Here is a 27,329-nt window from a genome sequence, read left to right on the forward strand (position 1 = left end):
CACACACACGTGAGCACGCGCACACACACACGGAGACACGCACACACGTGAGCACGTGCACACACACACGGAGACACGCACACACGTGAGCACGTGCACACACGCAGAGACAGACACACACGCGAGCACGCACACACACGCGAGCACGCGCACACACACAGAGACACACACACGGAGACACGCACACACGCGAGCACGTGCACACACGCAGAGACAGACACACACGCGAGCACGCGCACACACACAGAGACAGACACACACGCGAGCACGCGCACACACACAGAGACAGACACACACGCGAGCACGCGCACACACACAGAGACAGACACACACGCGAGCACGCGCACACACACAGAGACAGACACACACGCGAGCACGCGCACACACACAGAGACACGGTGCGAGGGGGAGGACGACCATGCATTAGGGTTAGGGTTAGGGTTAGGGTTAGAGACACACACACACAGAGACACGGTGCGAGGGGGAGGAGGACCATGCATTAGGGTTAGGGTTAGGGTTAGGGTTAGAGACACACACACACAGAGACACGGTGCGAGGGGGAGGACGACCATGCATTAGGGTTAGGGTTAGGGTTAGAGACACACACACACAGAGACACGGTGCCGGACTGTTACCTGTCCGCAGGAAGCCGAGAGCTTTATCCTTGATCTGGGGCGTGAGCTGGTGCGTCTTCTGGAGGTAACTCAGCACGTAGATGTTGGGGGCAAACTTCACCATGTTCTGCTCTCCGCAGCCCGTGGGCAGCCTGAGAAGGTGGTCCAGGTTCTCCATCGCACTCCCCATCAGATCACCTGCAGGCGAGAGTGATCCCATCTCAGTGTGAACGAGTCCCCAGACCCCAGGTTACTGCACTATACAACCACGTAACCATTACAGCACGGAAACAGGCCGTCTAGTCCGTGCCGAACGCTGACTCTCACCTAGTCCCACTGGCCCATATAACCATATCACAATTACACACGGAAACAGGCCATCTCGGCCCTTCTAGTCCGTGCTGAACGCTTACTCTCACCTAGTCCCACTGGCCCATATAACCATATCACAATTACAGCACGGAAACAGGCCGTCTAATCCGTGCCGAACGCTGACTCTCACCTAGTCCCACTGGCCCATATAACCATATCCCAATTACACAGGGAAACAGGCCGTCTCGGCCCTTCTAGTCCGTGCCGAACGCTGACTCTCACCTAGTCCCACTGGCCCATATAACCATATCACAATTACACACGGAAACAGGCCATCTCGGCCCTTCTAGTCCATGCCGAACGCTGACTCTCACCTAGTCCCACTGGCCCATATAACCATATCACAATTACAGCACAGAAACAGGCCGTCTCAGCCCTTCTAGTCCGTGCCAAACGCTGACTCTCACCTAGTCCCACTGGCCCATATAACCATATCACAATTACAGCTCGGAAACAGGCCGTCTCGGCCCTTCTAGTCCGTGCCGAACGCTGACTCTCACCTAGTCCCACTGGCCCATATAACCATATCACAATTACAGCACGGAAACAGGCCATCTCGGCCCTTCTAGTCCGTGCCGAACGCTGACTCTCACCTAGTCCCACTGGCCCATATAACCATATCACAATTACACACGGAAACAGGCCGTCTCGGCCCTTCTAGTCCATGCCGAACGCCTACTCTCACCTAGTCCCACTGGCCCGCACTCAGCCCATAACCCTCCATTCCTTTCCTGTCCGTAACCCTAACCCTAACCCTAACCCATCCCCCTCATAATTTTAAATACCTCTATCCAGTCCCCCCTCAACCTTCTACGCTCCAAAGAATAAAGACCTAACTTGTTCAACCTTTCCCTGTAACTTAGGTGCTGAAACCCAGGTAACATTCTGGTAAATCTCCTCCGTACTCTCTCTATTTTGTTGACATCTTTCCTAAAATTCGGTGACCAGAACTGTACACAATACTCCAAATTCGGCCTCACCAACGCCTTGTACAATTTTAACGTTACATCCCAACTCCTATACTCAATGCTCTGATTTATAAAGGCCAGCGTTCCAAAAGCTTTCTTCACCACCCTACCCACATGAGATTCCACCTTCAGGGAACTATGCACCATTATTCCCAGATCACTCTGTTCTACTGCATTCCTCAACGCCCGACCATTTACCATGTATGTCCTATATTAATAATTCCTAACCCTAACCCTAACGCCCGACCATTTACCATGTGTGTATGTCCTAAAACTTGGTTGCTTCATGAGATTCCACAATACAACTGTACGCTCCACTTTTCTTTTACAAAACTGTAAAAGTTTACTTACACGCGCAGACGTTCAATTTTTACAAGACAGTAAGTGTGTTCAGATTAAAACGCGGCTACTGACGTCTATCCGTCAGTCAGTAACACGAGGAACCGCTGCTCCCGGAAGCGTCCACCGGGACCGCGTGCTCCCTCTCCGAGGACGGGCGAATCCTCAGGGAAGGGGCAGGCAGAACCCCCCCCCCCACCCCCACCGCCTCCCAGACCCGTGGACGGCCATCTCGGCCAGGCCCAGCCCGACCCCGGGTGCCCGTGGAGGGCAGGGGTGCAGCCGGAGCCTCGGGACCAGCTCGCTGAGGCATGGCGCACCGACTCCTCCCGCCCGCAGCCGCGTGGGACCGCGGCACCCCCCCACCCTTACCCAGCACAGTGACGTAGGCTCTGACCGACCCTTCCACCACGTCCTCGGGCACCTGGAGGTGGATCTTCTCGCTGAGCTGCTTCCCTGGGGGGGCGGGACAGAGGAAGAGGTCACACACCGGCGAGGGCCTCTCCTACCCCCAGCCCCACCGTGACGACGGCTCCGGGTCGAGGCCCGGGTACTCCTGCAAAACCCGCCAGCGTCTGACCAGCAACTCAGTGAGTGAAACTCTGCTCGGACCAAACGTCAGGGCGGGGGGGCAGGGTGTGATCCCAGGGTCGTTAAGAAGGGGTATCAGGTTGACTCTGTGGTTAAGAAGGCGGACGGTGTGTTGGTCTTCATCGATCGTGGGATTGAGTTTAGGAGCCGAGAGGTAATGTTACAGCTCTATAGGACCCTGGTCAGACCCCACTTGGAGTACTGTGCTCAGTTCTGGTCGCCTCACTACAGGAAGGACGTGGAAACCATAGAAAGGGTGCGGAGGAGATTTACAAGGATGTTGCCTGGATTGAGTTTAGGAGCCGAGGGGTAATGTTACAGTTCTATAGGACCCTGGTCAGACCCCACTTGGAGTACTGTGCTCAGTTCTGGTCGCCTCACTACAGGAAGGACGTGGAAACCATAGAAAGGGTGCGGGGGAGATTTACAAGGATGTTGCCTGGATTGAGTTTAGGAGCCGAGAGGTAATGTTACAGCTCTACAGGACCCTGGTCAGACCCCACTTGGAGTACTGTGCTCAGTTCTGGTCGCCTCACTACAGGAAGGACGTGGAAACCATAGAAAGGGTGCGGAGGAGATTTACAAGGATGTTGCCTGGATTGAGTTTAGGAGCCGAGAGGTAATGTTACAGCTCTATAGGACCCTGGTCAGACCCCACTTGGAGTACTGTGCTCAGTTCTGGTCGCCTCACTACAGGAAGGACGTGGAAACCATAGAAAGGGTGCGGAGGAGATTTACAAGGATGTTGCCTGGATTGAGTTTAGGAGCCGAGAGGTAATGTTACAGCTCTATAGGACCCTGGTCAGACCCCACTTGGAGTACTGTGCTCAGTTCTGGTCGCCTCACTACAGGAAGGACGTGGAAACCATAGAAAGGGTGCGGAGGAGATTTACAAGGATGTTGCCTGGATTGGGGAGCGTGCCCTGTGAGAATAGGTTGAGTGAACTCGGCCTTTTCTCCTCGGAGCGACGGAGGGTGAGAGGTGACCCGATAGAGGGGTACGAGATGAGGAGGGGCATTGATGGTGTGGATAGTCAGAGGCTTTTTCCCCAGGGCTGAAATGGTTGCCACAAGAGGACACAGGTTTAAGGTGCTGGGGGGCAGGTACAGAGGAGATGTCAGGGGTGAGTTTTTCACTCAGAGAGTGGTGAGTGTGTGGAATGGGCTGCCGGCGACGGTGGGTTTGGGGGGATACGAGAGGGTCTTTTAAAGAAAAAAGAGACACCTGGACAGGTACATGGAGCTGAGAAAAATAGAGGGCTGTGGGTAATCCCAGTAATTAGGGACATGATCAGCACAGCTTTGTGGGCCGAAGGGCCTGTATTGTGCTGTAGGGGAAATCTAGGCCGTTGCTAGAGTAGGTTAGGGTTAGGGTTCACATTCTGGGCTGAAGGGCCTGTAATTTAATGTCTGTCCTATGACTGTTGGTGCCAGACGGGGTGGGCTGAGTATCTCAGAATCTGCTGATCACACACAGCAGCCTCCAGCGTCCAGTGCGGGCGAAAACGCCGGGTCAGTGAGGGAGGAGACCGGCCGGACTGGTTCAGGCCGACGGGGAGAGGGCAGTAACTCGAACAGCCAGCGTCCAGTGCGGGTGAAAACGCCGGGTCAGTGAGGGAGGAGACCGGCCGGACTGGTTCAGGCCGATGGGGAGCGGGCAGTAACTCGAACAGCCAGTGTCCAGTGCGGGCGAAAACGCCGGGTCAGTGAGGGAGGAGACCGGCCGGACTGGTTCCGGCTGACGGGGAGAGGGCAGTAACTCGAACAGCCAGTGTCCAGTGCGGGCGAAAGCGCCGGGTCAGTGAGGGAGGAGACCGGCCGGACTGGTTCAGGCCGATGGGGAGCGGGCAGTAACTCGAACAGCCAGCGTCCAGTGCGGGCGAAAACGCCGGGTCAGGGAGGGAGGAGACCGGCCGGACTGGTTCAGGCCGACAGAGACAGGGCAGTAACTCGAACAGCCAGTGTCCAGTGCGGGCGAAAACGCCGGGTCAGTGAGGGAGGAGACCGGCCCGACTGCTTCAGGCCGACGGGGAGAGGGCAGTAACTCGAACAGCCAGCGTCCAGTGCGGGCGAAAACGCCGGGTCAGTGAGGGAGGAGACCGGCCGGACTGGTTCAGGCCGACGGGGAGCGGGCAGTCACTCGAACAGCCAGCGTCCAGTGCGGGCGAAAACGCCGGGTCAGTGAGGGAGGAGACCGGCCGGACTGGTTCAGGCCGACGGGGAGAGGGCAGTAACTCGAACAGCCAGTGTCCAGTGCGGGCGAAAACGCCGGGTCAGTGAGGGAGGAGACCGGCCGGACTGGTTCAGGCCGACGGGGAGAGGGCAGTAACTCGAACAGCCAGTGTCCAGTGCGGGCGAAAACGCCGGGTCAGTGAGGGTGGAGACCGGCCGGACTGGTTCAGGCTGACGGGGAGAGGGCAGTAACTCGAACAGCCAGTGTCTAGTGCGGGCGAAAACGCCGGGTCAGTGAGGGAGGAGACCGGCCGGACTGGTTCAGGCTGACGGGGACAGGGCAGTAACTGGAACAGCCAGCGTCCAGTGCGGGCGAAAACGCCGGGTCAGTGAGGGAGGAGACCGGCCGGACTGGTTCAGGCCGACGGGGACAGGGCAGTAACTCGAACAGCCAGTGTCTAGTGCGGGCGAAAACGCCGGGTCAGTGAGGGAGGAGACCGGCCGGACGGCTTCAGGCCGACGGGGAGCGGGCAGTAACTCGAACAGGCAGCGTCCAGTGCGGGCGAAAACGCCGGGTCAGTGAGGGAGGAGACCGGCCGGACTGGTTCAGGCCGACGGGGAGAGGGCAGTAACTCGAACAGCCAGCGTCCAGTGCGGGCGAAAACGCCGGGTCAGTGAGGGAGGAGACCGGCCGGACTGGTTCAGGCCGACGGGGAGAGGGCAGTAACTCGAACAGCCAGCGTCCAGTGCGGGCGAAAACGCCGGGTCAGTGAGGGAGGAGACCGGCCGGACTGGTTCAGGCCGACGGGGAGAGGGCAGTAACTCGAACAGCCAGCGTCCAGTGCGGGCGAAAACGCCGGGTCAGTGAGGGAGGAGACCGGCCGGACTGGTTCAGGCCGACGGGGAGAGGGCAGTAACTCGAACAGCCAGCGTCCAGTGCGGGCGAAAACGCCGGGTCAGTGAGGGAGGAGACCGGCCGGACTGGTTCAGGCCGACGGGGAGAGGGCAGTAACTCGAACAGCCAGCGTCCAGTGCGGGCGAAAACGCCGGGTCAGTGAGGGAGGAGACCGGCCGGACTGGTTCAGGCCGACGGGGAGCGGGCAGTAACTCGAACAGCCAGCGTCCAATGCGGGTGAAAACGCCGGGTCAGTGAGGGAGGAGACCGGCCGGACTGGTTCAGGCCGACGGGGACAGGGCAGTAACTGGAACAGCCAGCGTCCAGTGCGGGCGGAAACGCCGGGTCAGTGAGGGAGGAGACCGGCCCGACTGCTTCAGGCTGACGGGGACAGGGCAGTAACACGAACTGCCAGCGTCCAGTGCGGGCGAAAACGCCGGGTCAGTGAGGGAGGAGACCAGCCGGACTGGTTCAGGCTGACGGGGAGAGGGCAGTAACTCCAACAGCCAGCGTCCAGTGCGGGCGAAAACGCCGGGTCAGTGAGGGAGGAGACCGGCCGAACTGGTTCAGGCCGACGGGGAGAGGGCAGTAACTCGAACAGCCAGTGTCCAGTGCGGGGGAAAACGCCGGGTCAGTGAGGGAGGAGACCGGCCGGACTGGTTCAGGCCGACGGGGAGAGGGCAGTAACTCCAACAGGCAGCGTCCAGTGCGGGCGAAAGCGCCGGGTCAGTGAGGGAGGAGACCGGCCGGACTGGTTCAGGCCGACGCGGACAGGGCAGTAACTCGAACAGCCAGCGTCCAGTGCGGGCGAAAACGCCGGGTCAGTGAGGGAGGAGACCGGCCGGACTGGTTCAGGCCGACGGGGAGCGGGCAGTAAATCGAACAGCCAGCGTCCAGTGCGGGCGAAAACGCCGGGTCAGTGAGGGAGGAGACCGGCCGGACTGGTTCAGGCCGACGGGGAGAGGGCAGTAACTCGAACAGCCAGCGTCCAGTGCGGGCGAAAACGCCGGGTCAGTGAGGGAGGGGACCGGCCGGACTGGTTCAGGCCGACGGGGAGAGGGCAGTAACTCGAACAGCCAGTGTCCAGTGCGGGCGAAAACGCCGGGTCAGTGAGGGAGGAGACCGGCCGGACTGGTTCAGGCTGACGGGGAGAGGGCAGTAACTCAAACGGGCCCCGGCGGCTCACCGAGGGACGTACTGGAACCTCGGAGACCAGTTTCTCAGACCGCGCGGAGGCGCACCTACCTGCGGGACAGATCAAGGAGCTGTGCGACAACTCGACCTCCGAGCCTTCGGGCTGTGGAGAGAGGGGGAGACACGGGGTGAGTTAGAGTGACGGGAGAAGAGGGACGGAGGGAAGTGAGGGGGACCGGGAGGGTACTGAGGGCTTCAAGTGAGGGATGGGAGGGAGAAATGAGGGCAGGAAGTGAGAAGGAGTAGGGGAGGGAGTTGAGGGGAGGGTCAGACAGGGAATGAGTCGCAATTGACGTCAGGAGCTGCGGGAGCGTGGAGGTGGGGAAGAGGCTCCGAATGCGAGCGGCCGCGTGGAACCGCGCTAACCTCGATGATGAGCGGCTTGCGGACGATGTCGACGGCTCCCCGGGCTGGCACGACGATGGCTTCGTTCCCACACAGGATGGGCGAGGTGACAGACTCTGCCCGCACCGTGATGTTCACCTTGCCTGGAAAACGGAGAGGGTGAGCGGGATGGAGTTGGGGAGGGGACGGACAAGAGGAGTGAACAGGATGAGGGAGAGAGAGAGAGAGAGGGGAGAGAGAGAGTGTGGGAGGGGGAGAGAGGGAGAGAGAGAGACAGAGAGAGAAAAGAGAGAGAGACAGACAGACAGACAGCGAGACAGAGAGAGACAGACAGACAGGCAGAGACAGAGAGAGGGAGAGACAGAGAGGAGAGAGAGAGAGAGACAGACAGACAGAGACGGAGACAGACACACAGAGACAGACAGACAGAGACAGAGAGACAGAGACAGAGAGAGAGAGAGAGAGACAGACAGAGAGAGAGAGGGAGAGAGAGGGAGAGAGAGACAGAGAGAAAAGAGAGAGAGAGAGACAGACAGAGATGGAAACAGAGAATCAGAGACAGCCAGACAGACAGAGAGACAGAGAGAAAGACAGACAGGCAGAGACAGAGAGAGGGAGAGACAGAGAGAAGAGAGAGAGAGAGATTGACAGACAGACAGAGACGGAGAGACAGAGACACACACACACACACACACACAGAGGGAGAGAGAGAGACAGAGAGAGAGACAGAGAGAGAGAGAGAGAGACAGAAGGGGTCAGAGAGGACAAAGAAAGACAGACGGACAGAGAGACAGGAAGCAGAAAGAGAGAGAGGGAGGGAGTGGGAGAGCGAGGAAGAGGGAGGGAGAGTGGGAGGAGGAGAGAGAGAGGGAGATTACTCCTCCCTAACCCAGGGGTCGGGGTGGACAGGGACGGGGAGGGGGACCCTGGGGCTGATTCACCCCACTCCCTCCCTCCCTCCCGAACCCAGTCGTTCGGTCAGGGATGGGGAACCAGAACCGGGGCTGTCCCCCTCCCTCGCTAACCAGGGGTCAGCGGGTTCCCCCGGAGGCAGGACGTGATAACTCACCCAGGCCCGAGGTGGTGAGATTCCAGCTGTGGGGTGACGCTGTCCTTCGACTGAACGCACAGCTGATGCTCACGGTTGGAGATCAAATCGAAGCCCTCGGCCTCCTCCAGGGTGACCTTGACCTTGTGACAGTGGGGGGAGAGGGGGAGATGGTAAACACAATACCCTGCAGGTGCTGGGAGGGGGAGAGGGGGAACTGTGTGAGGGGGAGAGGGGGAACTGTGTGGGGGGGAGAGGGGGAGATGGTAAACACAATACCCTGCAGGTGCTGGGAGGGGGAGAGGGGGGAACTGTGTGGGGGGGAGAGGGGGAACTGTGTGGGGGGGAGAGGGGGAACTGTGTGGGGGGGAGAGGGGGAGATGGTAAACACAATACCCTGCAGGTGCTGGGAGGGGGAGAGGGGGAACTGTGTGGGGGGAGAGGGGGGAACTGTGTGGGGGGGAGAGGGGGAACTGTGTGGGGGGGAGAGGGGGAGATGGTAAACACAATACCCTGCAGGTGCTGGGAGGGGGAGAGGGGGAACTGTGTGGGGGGGGAGAGGGGGAACAGTGTGGGGGGGGAGAGGGGGAGATGGTAAACACAATACCCTGCAGGTGCTGGGAGGGGGAGAGGGGGAACTGTGTGGGGGGGAGAGGGGGAACTGTGTGGGGGGAGAGGGGGAGATGGTAAACACAATACCCTGCAGGTGCTGGGATGGGGAGAGGGGGGAACTGTGTGGGGGGGAGAGGGGGGTACTGTGTGGGGGGGAGAGGAGAAATGTGTGGGGGGGGAGAGGGGGAACTGTGTGGGGGGAGAGGGGGAGATGGTAAACACAATACCCTGCAGGTGCTGGGAGGGGGAGAGGGGGAACTGTGTGGGGGGGAGAGGGGGAACTGTGTGGGGGGGAGAGGGGGAACTGTGTGGGGGGAGAGGGGGAGATGGTAAACACAATACCCTGCAGGTGCTGGGAGGGGGAGAGGGGGGAACTTTGTGGGGGGGAGAGGGGGAACTGTGTGGGGGGAGAGGGGGAACTGTGTGGGGGGAGAAGGGGAGATGGTAAACACAATACCCTGCAGGTGCTGGGAGGGGGAGAGGGGGAACTGTGTGGGGGGAGGGGGAGATGGTAAACACAATACCCTGCAGGTGCTGGGAGGGGGAGAGGGGGATCTGTGTGGGGGGAGAGGGGGAACTGTGTGGGAGGGGAGAGGGGGAACTGTGTGGGGGGGGGAGAGGGGGAGATGGTAAACACAATACCCTGCAGGAGCTGGTAGGGGGAGAGGGGGAACTGTGTGGGGGGGAGAGGGGGAACTGTGTGGGGGGAGAGGGGGAACTGTGTGGGGGGAGAGGGGGAGATGGTAAACACAATACCCTGCAGGAGCTGGGAGGGGGAGAGGGGGAACTGTGTGGGGGGAGAGGGGGAACTGTGTGGGGGGGAGAGGGGGAACTGTGTGGGGGGAGAGGGGGAGATGGTAAACACAATACCCTGCAGGTGCTGGGAGGGGGAGAGGGGGAACTGTGTGAGGGGGAGAGGGGGAACTGTGTGGGGGGGAGAGGGGGAACTGTGTGAGGGGGAGAGGGGGAACTGTGTGGGGGGAGAGGGGGATCTGTGTGGGGGAGAGGGGGAACTGTGTGGGAGGGGAGAGGGGGAACTGTGTGGGGGGAGAGGGGGAACTGTGTGGGAGGGAGAGGGGGAACTGTGTGGGGGGAGAGGGGGATCTGTGTGCGGGGAGGGGGATCTGTGTGAGGGGGAGAGGGGGAACTGTGTGGGGGGAGAGGGGGATCTGTGTGGGGGGAGAGGGGGAACTGTGTGGGGGTAGAGGGGGAACTGTGTGGGGGAGAGGGGGAACTGTGTGGGGGGAGAGGGGGAACTGTGGGAGGGGGAGAGGGGGAACTGTGTGGGGGAGAGGGGGAACTGTGTGGGAGGGGAGAGGGGGAACTGTGTGGGGGGAGAGGGGGAACTGTGTGGGAGGGAGAGGGGGAACTGTGTGGGGGGAGAGGGGGATCTGTGTGGGGGGAGGGGGATCTGTGTGAGGGGGAGAGGGGGAACTGTGTGGGGGGAGAGGGGGGATCTGTGTGGGGGAGAGGGGGAACTGTGTGGGGGGAGAGGGGGAACTGTGGGAGGGGGAGAGGGGGAACTGTGTGGGGGGAGAGGGGGAACTGTGTGGGGGAGAGGGGGAACTGTGTGGGGGGAGAGGGGGAACTGTGTGGGGGGAGAGGGGGATCTGTGTGGGGGAGAGGGGGAACTGTGTGGGGGGAGAGGGGGAACTGTGGGAGGGGGAGAGGGGGAACTGTGTGGGGGGAGAGGGGGATCTGTGTGGGGGAGAGGGGGAACTGTGTGGGGGGAGAGGGGGAACTGTGGGAGGGGGAGAGGGGGAACTGTGTGGGGGGAGAGGGGGAACTGTGTGGGGGAGAGGGGGAACTGTGTGGGGGTAGAGGGGGAACTGTGTGGGGGAGAGGGGGAACTGTGTGGGGGGAGAGGGGGAACTGTGGGAGGGGGAGAGGGGGAACTGTGTGGGGGGGAGTGGGGGAGATAGTAAACACAATACCCTGCAGGTGCTGGGAGGGGGAGAGGGGGAACTGTGTGGGGGGGAGAGGGGGAACTGTGTGGGTGGGAGAGGGGGAACTGTGTGGGGGGAGTGGGGGGAGATGGTAAACACAATACCCTGCAGGTGCTGGGAGGGGTGATGAGGGAACACTGTGGGAGGGGTGATGAGGGAACACTGTGGGAGGGGTGAGGAGGGGTGATGAGGGAACACTGTGGGAGGGGTGAGGAGGGAACAGTGTGGGAGGGGGTGAGGAGGGAACAGTGTGGGAGGGGGGTGATGAGTGAACAGTGTGGGAGGGGGTGAGGAGGGAACAGTGTGGGAGGGGTGATGAGGGAACAGTGTGGGAGGGGGTGAGGAGGGAACAGTGTGGGAGGGGGTGAGGAGGGAACAGTGTGGGAGGGGTGATGAGGGAACAGTGTGGGAGGGGGTGAGGAGGGAACAGTGTGGGAGGGGTGATGAGGGAACAGTGTGGGAGGGGTGATGAGGGAGTGTGGGAGGGGTGATGAGGGAACGCTGAGGGATGGGTGAGGAGGGAACAGTGTGGGAGGGGTGATGAGGGAACACTGTGGGAGGGGTGAGGAGGGAACAGTGTGGGAGGGGTGATGAGGGAACAGTGTGGGAGGGGGTGAGGAGGGAACAGTGTGGGAGGGGTGATGAGGGAACAGTGTGGGAGGGGTGATGAGGGAGTGTGGGAGGGGTGATGAGGGAACGCTGAGGGATGGGTGAGGAGGGAACAGTGTGGGAGGGGGTGATGAGGGAACAGTGTGGGAGGGGTGATGAGGGAACAGTGTGGGAGGGGGTGAGGAGGGAACAGTGTGGGAGGGGTGAGGAGGGAACAGTGTGGGAGGGGGTGAGGAGGGAACAGTGTGGGAGGGGTGATGAGGGAACAGTGTGGGTGGGGTGAAGAGGGAACACTGTGGGAGGGGTGATGAGGGAACAGTGTGGGAGGGGTGATGAGGGAACAGTGTGGGAGGGGTGAGGAGGGAACAGTGTGGGAGGGGGTGAGGAGGGAACAGTGTGGGAGGGGGTGAGGAGGGAACACTGTGGGAGGGGGTGAAGAGGGAACAGTGTGGGAGGGGGTGAGGAGGGAACAGTGTGGGAGGGGGTGAAGAGGGAACACTGTGGGAGGGGGTGAGGAGGGAACAGTGTGGGAGGGGGTGAGGAGGGAACAGTGTGGGAGGGGTGATGAGGGAACAGTGTGGGAGGGGGTGAGGAGGGAACAGTGTGGGAGGGGGTGAGGAGGGAACAGTGTGCGAGGGGGTGAGGAGGGAACAGTGTGGGAGGGGGTGATGAGGGAACAGTGTGGGAGGGGGTGAGGAGGGAACAGTGTGGGAGGGGGTGAGGAGGGAACAGTGTGGGAGGGGTGATGAGGGAACAGTGTGGGAGGGGGTGAGGAGGGAACAGTGTGGGAGGGGGTGATGAGGGAACAGTGTGGGAGGGGTGAAGAGGGAACAGTGTGGGAGGGGTGATGAGGGAACAGTGTGGGAGGGGGTGATGAGGGAACAGTGTGGGAGGGGTGATGAGGGAACAGTGTGGGAGGGGTGAAGAGGGAACACTGTGGGAGGGGTGAGGAGGGAACAGTGTGGGAGGGGGTGAAGAGGGAACAGTGTGGGAGGGGGTGAGGAGGGAACACTGTGGGAGGGGTGAGGAGGGAACACTGTGGGAGGGGTGAGGAGGGAACAGTGTGGGAGGGGTGATGAGGGAACAGTGTGGGAGGGGGTGAGGAGGGAACAGTGTGGGAGGGGTGATGAGGGAACAGTGTGGGAGGGGGTGATGAGGGAACAGTGTGGGAGGGGGTGAGGAGGGATCACTGTGGGAGGGGGTGATGAGGGAACAGTGTGGGAGGGGGTGAGGAGGGAACAGTGTGGGAGGGGTGATGAGGGAACAGTGTGGGAGGGGGTGAGGAGGGAACAGTGTGGGAGGGGGTGAGGAGGGATCACTGTGGGAGGGGGTGATGAGGGAACAGTGTGGGAGGGGGTGAGGAGGGAACAGTGTGGGAGGGGGTGATGAGGGAACAGTGTGGGAGGGGTGATGAGGGAACAGTGTGGGAGGGGGTGAGGAGGGAACACTGTGGGAGGGGGTGATGAGGGAACAGTGTGGGAGGGGTGATGAGGGAACAGTGTGGGAGGGGGTGATGAGGGAACAGTGTGGGAGGGGGTGAGGAGGGAACAGTGTGGGAGGGGGTGAGGAGGGAACAGTGTGGGAGGGGGTGAGGAGGGATCACTGTGGGAGGGGGTGATGAGGGAACAGTGTGGGAGGGGGTGAGGAGGGAACTGTGTGGGAGGGGTGATGAGGGAACACTGTGGGGGTGAGGAGGGAACAGTGTGGGAGGGGTGATGAGGGAACAGTGTGTGAGGGTGATGAGGGAACAGTGTGGGAGGGGTGAGGAGGGGTGATGAGGGAACAGTGTGGGAGGGGGTGAGGAGGGAACAGTGTGGAGGGGTGAGGAGGGAACAGTGTGGGAGGGGGTGAGGAGGGAACAGTGTGGGAGGGGTGATGAGGGAACAGTGTGGGAGGGGTGATGAGGGAACAGTGTGGGAGGGGGTGATGAGGGAACAGTGTGGAGGGGGTGAGGAGGGAACAGTGTGGGGAGGGGGTGAGGAGGGAACAGTGTGGGAGGGGTGATGAGGGAACAGTGTGGGAGGGGGTGATGAGGGAACAGTGTGGGAGGGGGTGAGGAGGGAACAGTGTGGGAGGGGTGATGAGGGAACAGTGTGGGAGGGGGTGAGGAGGGAACAGTGTGGGAGGGGGTGAGGAGGGAACAGTGTGGGAGGGGTGATGAGGGAACTGTGGGAGGGGGTGAGGAGGGAACAGTGTGGGAGGGGTGATGAGGGAACAGTGTGTGAGGGTGATGAGGGAACAGTGTGGGAGGGGGTGAGGAGGGAACAGTGTGGGAGGTGGTGAAGAGGGAACAGTGTGGGAGGGGGTGAGGAGGGAACAGTGTGGGAGGGGTGATGAGGGAACAGTGTGGGAGGGGGTGATGAGGGAACAGTGTGGGAGGGGTGATGAGGGAACAGTGTGGGAGGAGTGATGAGGGAACAGTGTGGGAGGGGGTGAGGAGGGATCACTGTGGGAGGGGGTAATGAGGGAACAGTGTGGGAGGGGGTGATGAGGGAACAGTGTGGGAGGGGGTGAGGAGGGAACAGTGTGGGAGGGGGTGATGAGAGAACAGTGTGGGAGGGGGTGAGGAGGGAACACTGTGGGAGGGGTGATGAGGGAACAGTGTGGGAGGGGGTGAGGAGGGATCACTGTGGGAGGGGTGATGAGGGAACAGTGTGGGAGGGGGTGATGAGGGAACAGTGTGGGAGGGGGTGAGGAGGGAACAGTGTGGGAGGGGTGAGGAGGGAACAGTGTGGGAGGGGGTGATGAGGGAACAGTGTGGGAGGGGGTGAGGAGGGAACAGTGTGGGAGGGGTTGAGGAGGGAACAGTGTGGGAGGGGTGAGGAGGGAACAGTGTGGGAGGGGGTGAGGAGGGAACAGTGAGGGAGGGGTGATGAGGGAACAGTGTGGGAGGGGGTGAGGAGGGAACAGTGTGGGAGGGGTGATGAGGGAACAGTGTGGGAGGGGGTGATGAGGGAACAGTGTGGGGAGGGGGTGAGGAGGGAACAGTGTGGGAGGGGGTGATGAGGGAACAGTGTGGGAGGGGGTGATGAGGGAACAGTGTGGGAGGGGGTGATGAGGGAACAGTGTGGGAGGGGGTGAGGAGGGAACAGTGTGTGAGGGTGATGAGGGAACTGTGTGGGAGGGGGTGAGGAGGGAACAGTGTGGGAGGGGTGATGAGGGAACAGTGTGGGAGGGGTGATGAGGGAACAGTGTGGGAGGGGGTGAGGAGGGAACACTGTGGGAGGGGTGATGAGGGAACAGTGTGGGAGGGGGTGAGGAGGGAACAGTGTGGGAGGGGTGATGAGGGAACAGTGTGGGAGGGGGTGAGGAGGGAACAGTGTGGGAGGGGGTGAGGAGGGAACACTGTGGGAGGGGTGATGAGGGAACAGTGTGGGAGGGGGTGATGAGGGAACACTGTGGGAGGGGTGATGAGGGAACAGTGTGGGAGGGGGTGAGGAGGGAACAGTGTGGAGGGGGTGAGGAGGGATCACTGTGGGAGGGGGTGATGAGGGGAACAGTGTGGGAGGGGGTGAGGAGGGAACAGTGTGGGAGGGGGTGAGGAGGGAACAGTGTGGGAGGGGGTGAGGAGGGATCACTGTGGGAGGGGGTGATGAGGGAACAGTGTGGGAGGGGGGTGAGGAGGGAACAGTGTGGGAGGGGGTGAGGAGGGAACAGTGTGGGAGAGGGTGATGAGGGAACAGTGTGGGAGGGGTGATGAGGGAACAGTGTGGGAGGGGTGAAGAGGGAACAGTGTGGGAGGGGTGATGAGGGAACAGTGTGGGAGGGGTGATGAGGGAACACTGTGGGAGGGGTGATGAGGGAACGCTGAGGGAGGGGGTGAGGAGGGAACAGTGTGGAGGGGTGATGAGGGAACAGTGTGGGAGGGGGTGAGGAGGGAACACTGTGGGAGGGGGTGATGAGGGAACAGTGTGGGAGGGGTGATGAGGGAACAGTGTGGGAGGGGTGATGAGGAACAGTGTGGGAGGGGTGATGAGGGAACAGTGTGGGAGGGGTGAGGAGGGAACAGTGTGGGAGGGGGTGAGGGAGGGATCACTGTGGGAGGGGGTGATGAGGGAACAGTGTGGGAGGGGTGATGAGGGAACAGTGTGGGAGGGGGGTGAGGAGGGAACACTGTGGGAGGGGTGATGAGGGAACAGTGTGGGAGGGGTGAGGAGGGAACAGTGTGGGTGGGGGTGAGGAGGGAACAGTGTGGGAGGGGTGAGGAGGGATCACTGTGGAGGGGGTGATGAGGGAACAGTGTGGGAGGGGGTGAGGAGGGAACAGTGTGGGAGGGGGTGATGAGGGAACAGTGTGGGAGGGGGTGAGGAGGGAACAGTGTGGGAGGGGTGATGAGGGAACAGTGTGGGAGGGGGTGAGGAGGGATCACTGTGGGAGGGGGTGATGAGGGAACAGTGTGGGAGGGGGTGAGGAGGGAACACTGTGGGAGGGGTGATGAGGGAACGCTGAGGGAGGGGGTGAGGAGGGAACAGTGTGGGAGGGGGTGAGGAGGGAACACTGTGGGAGGGGGTGAGGAGGGAACAGTGTGGGAGGGGGTGAAGAGGGAACTGTGGGAGGGGTGATGAGGGAACAGTGTGGGAGGGGGTGAGGAGGGAACAGTGTGGGAGGGGGTGATGAGGGAACAGTGTGGGAGGGGGTGAGGAGGGAACAGTGTGGGAGAGGGTGATGAGGGAACAGTGTGGGAGGGGGTGAGGAGGGAACAGTGTGGGAGGGGTGATGAGGGAACAGTGTGGGAGGGGGTGATGAGGGAACAGTGTGGGAGGGGGTGATGAGGGAATGCTGAGGGATGGGTGAGGAGGGAACACTGTGGGAGGGGGTGATGAGGGCACAGTGTGGGAGGGGTGATGAGGGAACAGTGTGGGAGGGGGTGAGGAGGGAACAGTGTGGGGAGGGGTGAGGAGGGAACAGTGTGGGAGGGGGTGAAGAGGAACACTGTGGGAGGGGTGATGAGGGAACAGTGTGGGAGGGGGTGAGGAGGGAACAGTGTGGGAGGGGGTGAGGAGGGAACAGTGTCGGAGGGGTGATGAGGGAACAGTGTGGGAGGGGGTGAGGAGGGAACACTGTGGGAGAATAGTGTACTACCGGCCAAGGGAGTGGCTGCACCCACTCCATTATGGGACATAGAATAGTACAGCACAGTACAGGCCCTGTGCTGACCCTTGAACCCTGCCTCCCATAAAACTCTCCCCCCCCCCCAACTTACATTCCTCCGTATACCTCTCTAGTCGTCCTCTTAAACTTCACTAGTGTATCTGCCTCCACCACTGACTCAGGCAGTGCATTCCACGCACCAACCACTCTCTGAGTGAAAAACCTTCCTCTAATATCCCCCTTGAACTCCCCTCCCCTCACCTTAAAGCCACGTCCTCTTGTACTGAGCAGTGGTGCCCTGGGGAAGAGGCGCTGGCTGTCCACTCTGTCTATTCCTCTTAATATCTTGTACACCTCTACCATGTCTCCTCTCGTCCTCCTTCTCTCCAGAGAGTAAAACCCTAGCTCTCTTAATCTCTGATCATCATGCACACTCTCTAAACCAGGCACCATCCCGGTAAATCTCCTCTGTTCCCTTTCCAGTGCTTCCACATCCTTCCTATAGTGAGGCGACCAGAACTGGACACAGTACTCCAAGTGTGGCCTAACCAGAGTTTTATAGAGCTGCATCATTACCCCGTGACTCTTAAACTCTATCCCTCCACTTGTGAAAGCTAACACCGTGAAAGCTAACACCCCATAAGCTTTCGTAACTACCCTATCTACTTGTGAGGCAACTTTCAGGGATCTGTGGACATGTACCCCCAGATCCCTCTGCTCCTCCACACTACCCAGTATCCTGCCATTTACTTTGTACTCTGCCTTGGAGTTTGTCCTTCCAAAGTGTACCACCTCACACTTCTCCGGGTTGAACTCCATCTGCCACTTCTCAGCCCAGTCCTGCATCCTATCAATGTCCCTCTGCAATCTTCGACAATCCTCTACACTGTCCACACCACCACCAATCTTTGTGTCGTCTGTAAACTTGCCAACCCGCCCTTCTACCCCGACATCCAGGTCGTTAATAAAAATCACAAAAAGTACAGGTCCCAGAACCGATCCTTGTGGGACACCACTAGTCACAACCCTCCAATCTGAATGTACTCCCTCCACCATGACCCTCTGCCTTCTGCAGGCAAGCCAATTCTGAATCCACCTGGCCAAACTTCCCTGGATCCCATGCCTTCTGACTTTCTGAATAAGCCTACCATGTGGAACCTTGTCAAATGCCTTACTAAAATCCATGCAGATCACATCCACTGCACTACCCTCATCTATATGCCTGGTCACCTCCTCAAAGTACTCTATCAGGCTTGTTAGACACGATCTGCCCTTCACAAAGCCATGCTGACTGTCCCTGATCAAACCATGATTCTCTAAATGCCCATAGATTCTGTCTCTAAGAATCTTTCCAACAGCTTTCCCACCACAGACGTAAGGCTCACTGGTCTATAATTACCTGGACTATCCCTACTACCTTTTTTTGAACAAGGGGACAACATTCGCCTCCCTCCAATCCTCCAGTACCATTCCCATGGACAACGAGGACATAAAGATCCTAGCCAGAGGTTCAGCAATCTCTTCCCTCGCCTCGTGGAGCAGCCTGGGGAATATTCCGTCAGGCCCCGGGGACTTATCCGTCCTAATATATTTTAACAACTCCAACACCTCCTCTCCCTTAATAACAACATGCTCCAGAACATCAACCTCACTCATATTGTCCTCACCATCATCAAGTTCTCTCAGTGGTGAATACCGAAGAGAAGTATTCATTGAGGATCTCGTTCACTTCCACAGCCTCCAGGCACATCTTCCCACTTTTATCTCTAATCGGTCCTACCTTCACTCCTGTCATCCTTTTGTTCTTCACATAATTGAAGAATGCCTCGGGGTTTTCCTTTACCCTACTCGCCAAGGCCTTCTCATGCCCCCTTCTTGCTCTTCTCAGCCCCTTCTTAAACTCCTTTCTTGCTACCCTATATTCCTCAATAGACCCATCTGATCCTTGCTTCCTAAACCTCATGTATGCTGTCTTCTTCCACCTGACTAGATTTTCCACCTCACTTGTCACCCATGGTTCCTTCACCCTACCATTCTTTATCTTCCTCACCGGGACAAAATTATCCCTGACATCCTGCAAGAGATCCTTAAACATCAACCACATGGTCATAGTACATTTCCCTGTAAAAACATCATCCCAATTCACACCTGCAAGTTCCAGCCTGATATCCTCATAATTTGCCCTTCCCCAATTAGAAATTTTCCTGTCCTCTCTGATTCTATCCTTTTCCATGATAATGCTAAAGGTCAGGGAGCGGTGATCACTGTCCCCCAGATGCTCACCCACTGAGAGATCTGTGACCTGACCCAGTTCGTTACCTAATACTAGTAATTCTAATACTAGTAAAAATAGCATTCCCCTAGTTGGTCTGTCAACATACTGTGACAGGGATCCATCCTGGACACACTTAACAAACTCTGCCCCATCTAAACCCTTGGAACTAATCAAGTGCCAATCGATATTAGGGAAGTTAAAGTCAACCATGATAACAACCCTGTTATTTTTGCACCTTTCCAAAATCTGGCTCCCAATCTGCTCCTCGGTATCTCTGCTGCTACCAGGGGGGCCTATAGAATACCCCCAGTAGAGTAACTGCTCCCTTCCTGTTCCTGACTTCCACCCATACTGACTCAAAAGAGGATCCTGCTACATTGCCCACCCTTCCTGTAGCTGTAATAGTATCCCTGACCAGTAATGCCACCCCTCCTCCCCTTCCCCGCCCCATCCCTTTTCAAGCACTGAAATCCAGGAATATTGAGAATCCATTCCTGTCCTGGTGCCAACCGAGTCTCTGTAATGGCCACTACATCATAATTCCATGTATGTATCCAAGCTCTCAGCTCATCACCTTTGTTCCTGATGCTTCTTGCATTGAAGTACACACACTTTAGCCCTTCTACCTTACTACCTTTATACCCTTTATTCTGCTGCTCTTTCCTGAAAGCCTCTCTATATGTTAGACCTGGCTTTACTCCGTGCACTATACTTGCAGTTCTCACATGACCTTTATCCTCCTCCACTTCACCATCTGCTCTAACACTCTGGTCCCCTTCCCCCCTGCAAATCTAGTTTAAACCCCCCCCCGGACCCACACCAGCAAACCTTCCCACAAGGACGTTAGTCCAGGTGCAACCCGTTCTGTCGGAACAGGTCCTAGTTTATCGAAACTATTAAACGATTTTGGAAAGTTTTCGGGATTTAAACTAAACCTTCATGAAAGTGAATTATTTCTCCTGAATGACTCTGCTCATACATATGATGACATTCCTTTTAGAGTTACGGACTCTTTTAAATATCTAGGTATAATTATTACTAAAAATCATAAAGACCTTTATACAGCTAATTTGGTTCGTTCAGTGGATTTCATGAAGCAATTATTTTGTACAGATCCAACCCACTGACACTTCTGTTGGCTGGCTGAATTCATGCTGTTAGAATTACGATTTTACCAAAATTTTTGGATGTATTTCAAAATATCCCTACTTTTTTAACTAAGAAACGTATTGATCAGGTCGACTCCGTTATTTCAGCTTTTGTTTATAATGATAAAAGACCCAGAATTGGTAAATATCACTTACAAAGATTAAAAAAGGATGGAGCTCTTGCTTTGCCTGATTTAAGAATGTATTATTGGGCTGTTAGTATACGTTATGTGTGTTTTTGGTTATATTGGGCTGATAGAGATGAACAACTGCCTTGGGCTGACCTGGAATTGAACACTGTGAAACTGTCTCACTTAACCTCGTCGTTAGGAGCTTCTCTACCTGCACGACTGGCCAAAATTACCAATTTAAATCTACACCCTGTGATTAAGCAGTCACTACGAATTGGGTCCCAGTTCCGTAATTTTTTTTTTAATCTTGAAAAATTTTAACTTTTTAGTTTAACTTATCGAGATTATTTATTTCAACCTTCATTAAGTGACCCTACCTTCCCTCCTTGGAGGAAGAAAGGGGGTTTGTTGCTTCTCGGATCTGTTCCAAGATGGTCGATTGAGAGCTTTTGAGAAATCAGTACCTAAGTACTCTCCTCATAGTCACATTTCCTGCAATATCTTCAGGTCAGACACTTCTTACAAGAATTTTTAAATAATTTTCCATATATACAGGATTCTGACCTGTTAGATATTATTTTAAAAATGAACCCTTTAGTGAAAGGTTTTATTAAGGAAATTTATAATTTATTGTTGCGACAATTACCCTTCACTTAAGATTAAGCAAGACTGGGAGACAGAGCTTAACGTGACCTTCATAACAGGATTGGTTGCTGATTTTGAAGTCGGTTAACTCTTATTCGATCTGTGCCAGTCACTCTTTAATTCAATTTAAAATTGTTCATCGTTACTACTTGAGAAAGGAGAGACTGTCTAAAATGTTTCCTACTCTTGATAGTCAGTGTGACAGATGCAAAACGGAGACGGCCACATTGACACATATGTTTTGGTCGTGTTCTGTATTAGAACATTTTTGGAAATCTATTTTTTCTACAGTTTCTAAAGTTTTAAAAATTAAATTACAACCTAATAAATTGACAGTTTTATTTGGTATAATCCCTCAATATATATTATACACCAACAGAATCAACGAACTCATTCGTAAGGCCGGTGATGTTGTGGGGGTGGAACTGGACTCTTTGACGGTGGTGTCTGAAAAGAGGATGCTGTCCGAGTTGCATGCCATCTTGGACAATGACTCCCATCCACTCCATAATGTACTGGTTAGGCACAGGAGTACATTCAGCCAGAGACTCATTCCACCGAGATGTAACACTGAGCGTCATAGGAAGTCATTCCTGCCCGTGGCCATCAAACTTTACAACTCCTCCCTCGGAGTGTCAGACACCCTGAGCCAATAGGCTGATCCTGGACTTATTTCCACTTGGCACGATTAACTTATTACTATTTAACCATGGTTTTATATTGCTATATTTCTTCACTATACTTGGTTGGTGCGGCTGTAACGAAACCCAATTTCCCTCGGGATTGATAAAGTGTGTCTGTCTGTCTGTCTGTCTGGAATTTCTCCAGCAGGCCAACGCCTAATTTCATTTGTTACGTCACTGGCTGGACGGGCCATTCTTTTGAAATGGAGAGATGCCTCTTCTCCCAGGTCCTGCTGTGTCTTAGTTTGGAGAAATGCCGAAGTCGAACTTCCGATTCTCGATCAGATTTTGAGAAAAGGTGGGGTTCATTTGCCTGTCACTATCACCTGATTCGAGTTAATTGATATGGTTTCCTTCCCACTTTTGTTTAAATGGATTTGAGCTGACGTATTGATGTAAAGCGCCAGGGTCATGATCCCAATGGGGGGGGGGGGGGGTTTCCCAGTTTCCCTTTTAGTTACTGGGCTTTTTTTCCTTATTATCATCCATATATTCCATAGCTTCGTCAATCAGTCGTTTGCTAATTTAATTCTTCGTTGCACATAATGATACATTGACTTGATTACCTTAATGGGTTTTTTCTTTGTGCTGACCTTCAGAAATAAGGTCAATAAAAAAAGATTTTAAAAATGGAACAGGTCCCACCGTCCCTGGAGCAAGGCCCAACTGCCCGGAAACATGAAGCCCTCCCTCCCTCTTCCTATCCACTTCCTATTTCTGGCCGCGCGAGCACGTGGCGCGGTGGGGGGGGGGGGGCAATCCTGAGACTGCAGCCCCCGGAGGTCCTGTCCGTCAACTTGGCACCCGGCCCCCTAAATTCTCTCCTTGCAGGACCCGCTCCACCTCCTTTGGTCCCCACGTAGGTCAAGACATCGGGCCGCTCGCCCTCCCTCCCTCCCGGGAATCTCTCGACCCGAGATAGGCCCGGGACTCGAGTTGGTCAGGGCCTGGGGCCGCGGGGGGGAATGCCCAGCGATACCCACTTACCACGAGGCTGTCCATCATGTAATTGAAGATCTTGGCTTTGAGGGAGAAGCCCTCGGTCCTGACCACGGAGTAGGGAAGCACCAGGTCCACAAAGAAGGGTTTGAAGGCGATCAGAGACGTCGTTGGCGACAGGCCGAAGCCTGCATCCCCGCTGCAGAACGCACTCCCCTTCCACTCGGTGATGGCATCCGGGATGGTGACGTCGAGGCTGGCCCGTCCGGCGGGACTGTGCGCGGCGAGCATGGATACGCGGGTGAGACGGCGGCCGCTCGGCCCACCCACCGTCCGCCACCCCCCCCCCCCACGCAGAAGCTCAGGGGCCCCTGTAATTTGTATCGACAGGAAGCCGCCCTCCGCACAAAACTTCCCGTGGCGTGTGACCCTCCCTCCTCTACGCCCCTCGTTACCTCTGTCACCGCACCCACCCCCCCACCCCACTGCCGCACCATCTCCAGGTCAACCTCCCACCCCTCTGCCCCCTTCGCGTTCCCGACACCCCTCCGTCCCCGTCACCTCCTCCCTCCCCTACACCCCTCCCTCTCCATTACCCCCTCCCTCCCCTACACCCTCCTCATCTCCATCACCCCCTCCCTCCCCTACACCCCTCCCTGTCTCCATTACCCCCTCCCTCCCCTACCCATCTCCATCACCCCCTCCCTCCCATACATCCCTCTCCGTCTCCATCACCCTCTCCCTCCCCTCCAACCCTTCCCGCCTCCGTCAAATCCTCCCTCCCCGTCTCCATCATCCCCTCCCTCCCCTACCCATCTCCGTCATCTCGTCCCTCTCCTCCACCCCTCTCCGTCTCCATCACCTCCTCCCTCGCCTACACCCCTCCCCATCTCCGTCATCCTCTCCCTCCCCTACACCCCTCCCCGTCTCCCTCACCCCCTCCCTCCCCTATATCCCTCACAGTCTCCCTCACCTCTCCCTCCCCTCCCCGTCACCCCCCTCCCGCCTCTACACCCCTCCCTCCCCTACACCACTCCCCATCTCCAACACCCCTTCCCTCCCCTACACCCCTCCCCATCTCCGTCACCCCTCCCTCCCCTACACCCCTCCCTGTCTCCATTACCCCCTCCCTCCCCTACACCCCTCCCTGTCTCCATTACCCCCTCCCTCCCCTACACCACTCCCCATCTCCAACACCCCTTCCCTCCCCTACACCCCTCCCCATCTCCGTCACCCCTCCCTCCCCTACACCCCGTCTCCATCACCCCCTCCCTCCCATACATCCCTCTCCGTCTCCGTCACCCCCTCCCTCCCTTACACCCCTCCCTGTCTCTGTTACCCCTCCCTCCCCTACACCCCTCACTGTCTCCATCACCCTCTCCCTCCCCTCCAACCCTTCCCGTCTCCATCATCCCCTCCCTCCCCTACCCATCTCCGTCATCTCGTCCCTCTCCTCCACCCCTCTCCGTCTCCATCACCTCCTCCCTCGCCTACACCCCTCCCCATCTCCATCATCCTCTCCCTCCCCTACACCCCCCATCTCCCTCACCCCCTCCCTCCCCTATATCCCTCCCCGTCTCCCTCACCCCCTCCCTCCCCTATATCCCTCACAGTCTCCCTCACCCCTCCCTCCCCTCCCCGTCACCCCCTCCCGCCTCTACACCCTTCCCTCCCCTACACCACTCCCCATCTCCTACACCCCTCACAGTCTCCATCACCCCTCCCTCCCCTACACCACTCCCCATCTCCGTCAACTCCTCCCTCACCTACACCCCTCTTCTTCTCCATCACCCTCTCCCTCCCCTACACCCCTCCACGTCTCCATCAACTCCTCCCTCCCCTACACCCCTCCCCATCTGCGTCACCCCCTCCCTCCCCGTCTCCGTCACACTCTCCCTCCCCTACACCCCACGTCTCCATCACCCCCTCCCTCCCATACATCCCTCTCCGTCTCCATCACCCCTCTCCCTCCCCTACACCCCTCCCCGTCTCCCTCACCCCCTCCCTCCCCTATATCCCTCCCCGTCTCCCTCACCCCCTCCCTCCCCTACACCACTCCCCATCTCCAACACCCCTTCCCTCCCCTACACCCCTCCCCATCTCCGTCACCCCTCCCTCCCCTACACCCCTCCCTGTCTCCATTACCCCCTCCCTCCCCTACACCCTCCTCATCTCCATCACCCCCTCCCTCCCCTACACCCCTCCCCATCTCCATCACCCCCTCCCTCCCATACATCCCTCTCCGTCTCCGTCACCCCCCTCCCTCCCTTACACCCCTCCCTGTCTCTGTTACCCCTCCCTCCCCTACACCCCTCACAGTCTCCATCACCCCTCCCTCCCCTCCAACCCTTCCCATCTCCGTCACCCCCTCCCAGTCTGTCACCCCTCCCTCCCCTACACCACTCCCCATCTCCGTCAACTCCTCCCTCACCTACACCCCTCTTCTTCTCCATCACCCTCTCCCTCCCCTACACCCCTCCACGTCTCCATCAACTCCTCCCTCCCCTACACCCCTCCCCATCTGCGTCACCCCCTCCCTCCCCGTCTCCGTCACCCTCTCCCTCCCCTACACCCCTCCACGTCTCCATCAACTCCTCCCTCCCCTACACCCCTCCCCGTCTCCGTCACCTCCTCCCTCCCCTACACCCCTCCCCGTCTCCGTCACCTCCTCCCTAACCTACACCCCTCCCTGTCTGCATCACCCTCTCCCTCCCCGTCTCCATCACCCTCTCCCTCCCCTACACCCCTCCCCGTCTCCCTCACCCCTCCCTCCCCTACACCCATCCCCATCTCCCTCACCCCTCCCTCCCCTACACCCCTCTCCATCTCCGTCATCTCCTCCCTCCCCTACACCCCTCCCCGTCTCCGTCACTCCCTCCCCCCCACACCCCTCCCCATCTCCGTCATCTCCTCCCTCTCCTCCACCCCTCTCCGTCTCCATCACCCCCTCCCTCCCCTACACCCCTCCCCGTCTCCGTCACCCCCTCCCTCCCCTACACCCCTCCCCGTCTCCGTCACCCCCTCCCTCCCCGACACCCCTCCCCGTCTCCCTCACCCCTCCCTCCCCTACACCCCTCCCCATCTCCGTCATCGCCTCCCTCCCCTACACCCCTCCCCGTCTCCCTCACCCCTCCCTCCCCTACACCCCTCCCCATCTCTGTCATCACCTCCCTCCCCTATACCCCTCTCCGTCTCCGTCACCTCCTCCCTCCCCTACACCCCTCCCGGTCTCCGTCACCCCCTCCCCATCTCCATCAACTCGTCCCTCTCCTCCACCCCTCTCCGTCTCTGTCACCTCCTACCTCCCCTACACCCCTTCCCCATCTCCCTCACCCACCTCCCTTACACCCCTTCCCCATCTCCCTCACCCACCTCCCTTACACCCCTTCCCCATCTCCCTCACCCACCTCCCTTACACCCCTTCCCCATCTTCCTCACCCACCTCCCTTACACCCCTTCCCCATCTTCCTCACCCACCTCCCTTACACCCCTTCCCCATCTCCCTCACCCACCTCCCTTACACCCCTTCCCCATCTTCCTCACCCACCTCCCTTACACCCCTTCCCTGTCTCCCTCACCCACTCCTCCCCTACACTTTCACTTTCCCCGTCACCGCTCCCTCTCCGGTGATCCGGAAGGCCTCTCCGACACACGGTCCCTCTGAACCTCAGCTCTTCCCCTCTCCCGCCTCGGCCCGCTCTCCACAGTGATCCCTTTCTGTGACTGAGTCCCGCGTCCTGTCGGGACCTTCGGTGGTGCGGACAGCCTCTGCCTCGCGGGAGGGCTTTCCCCCGGGACTCCAGCGGGGTCCTACCTGACCGGCACCAGGTCCCAGATCCAGGTCTCCGGGAAGTATTCCCGGACCTTTTCTGCGGGGAGAGGTGTTCCTTGCCCGGGGCCGGGGTGATTGGCCGGCATAGCACCAACTCTCGGAAAAGACTGGCTGAAAAGACGCAGCCGGGTGTTCACCCGCATTCCAAATTCTGCAGGGGGAAATACCCAGTCAAACGTTTGGGGCGGCCAGGGGCCGGGGCTGGAGTGGGCTCCGAGAGCTTGTAAATGGGAAGATCCCACGGACTGGGCCGTGCAGGGTTCCTCAGCTGAGGGCACGCTATTCCCGCAACGCCCCACCCCTCCGTCTCTGTAAACACTCTCCTTATAGCATCGACAGCCCTCCCCGTCTCTGTCAACCCTCCCTGGGCAGAAATCCCCTCCCGTCCGGCCATTCCATCCCTCCCTGTCTCTATAAATGCCCCAAACACCTCTCCCCGTCCCCGTCACCCCCTTCCGCCCCTACATTCCTGCCAGTATGTGTGAAACCCCCCTCCCCGAAGCGGCAGGCAAGTTCGGACTGGCACAGGCACTTAAATCACCCGTAGCCACCGGTGACGTTCCGGAAGATTGGACAATGTTGTTGGCGAATGCCGCCAGGGATAACCAGGGAAGTACAGTCCCGGGAATCTGACAGCGGCGGTGTGGGAAAGTTATCGGAAGCTGTTCCGGTGGACTTGGCGGGGCCTGATCCGGGGAGGTCAGCGAGGGTTCGCGCGCGCCGGATCGGGCCTAACCAACCGTCCAGGCTTTTCCCAGGAGAGCTGATGGCTCAAGGCAGTGGACGTTGTCTACGTGGACCTTAGCGAGGGATGGGACGAGGCCCCGCACGGGAGGCTGCTCGGGAAGGTTCAGTCGCCGGGCCGTCAGGAAGAGGCAGG

At 58.4% G+C, this 27,329-nt stretch overlaps 1 protein-coding gene across 1 annotated transcript in view; it reads right to left on the reverse strand.

The window, feature by feature from the left end:
- Positions 1-674: 674 nt before the first annotated feature.
- Positions 675-27,329, reverse strand: part of LOC132387001 (alpha-2-macroglobulin-like protein 1) — a gene marked incomplete at its 5' end in the record, with an annotated part of 54,927 nt that continues 28,272 nt past the window's right edge. Inside the window, 7 exons of the mRNA XM_059959356.1 lie at positions 675-812; positions 2,666-2,749; positions 7,197-7,248; positions 7,512-7,633; positions 8,560-8,681; positions 22,666-22,891; positions 26,432-26,600. Of these exons, the coding sequence (XP_059815339.1) occupies positions 809-812; positions 2,666-2,749; positions 7,197-7,248; positions 7,512-7,633; positions 8,560-8,681; positions 22,666-22,891; positions 26,432-26,600 (779 nt within the window). The remainder of the gene's footprint in view (positions 813-2,665; positions 2,750-7,196; positions 7,249-7,511; positions 7,634-8,559; positions 8,682-22,665; positions 22,892-26,431; positions 26,601-27,329) is intronic.

Source organism: Hypanus sabinus, unplaced genomic scaffold (assembly GCF_030144855.1).
Source record: "Hypanus sabinus isolate sHypSab1 unplaced genomic scaffold, sHypSab1.hap1 scaffold_1468, whole genome shotgun sequence".
Lineage (NCBI taxonomy): Eukaryota > Metazoa > Chordata > Chondrichthyes > Myliobatiformes > Dasyatidae > Hypanus > Hypanus sabinus.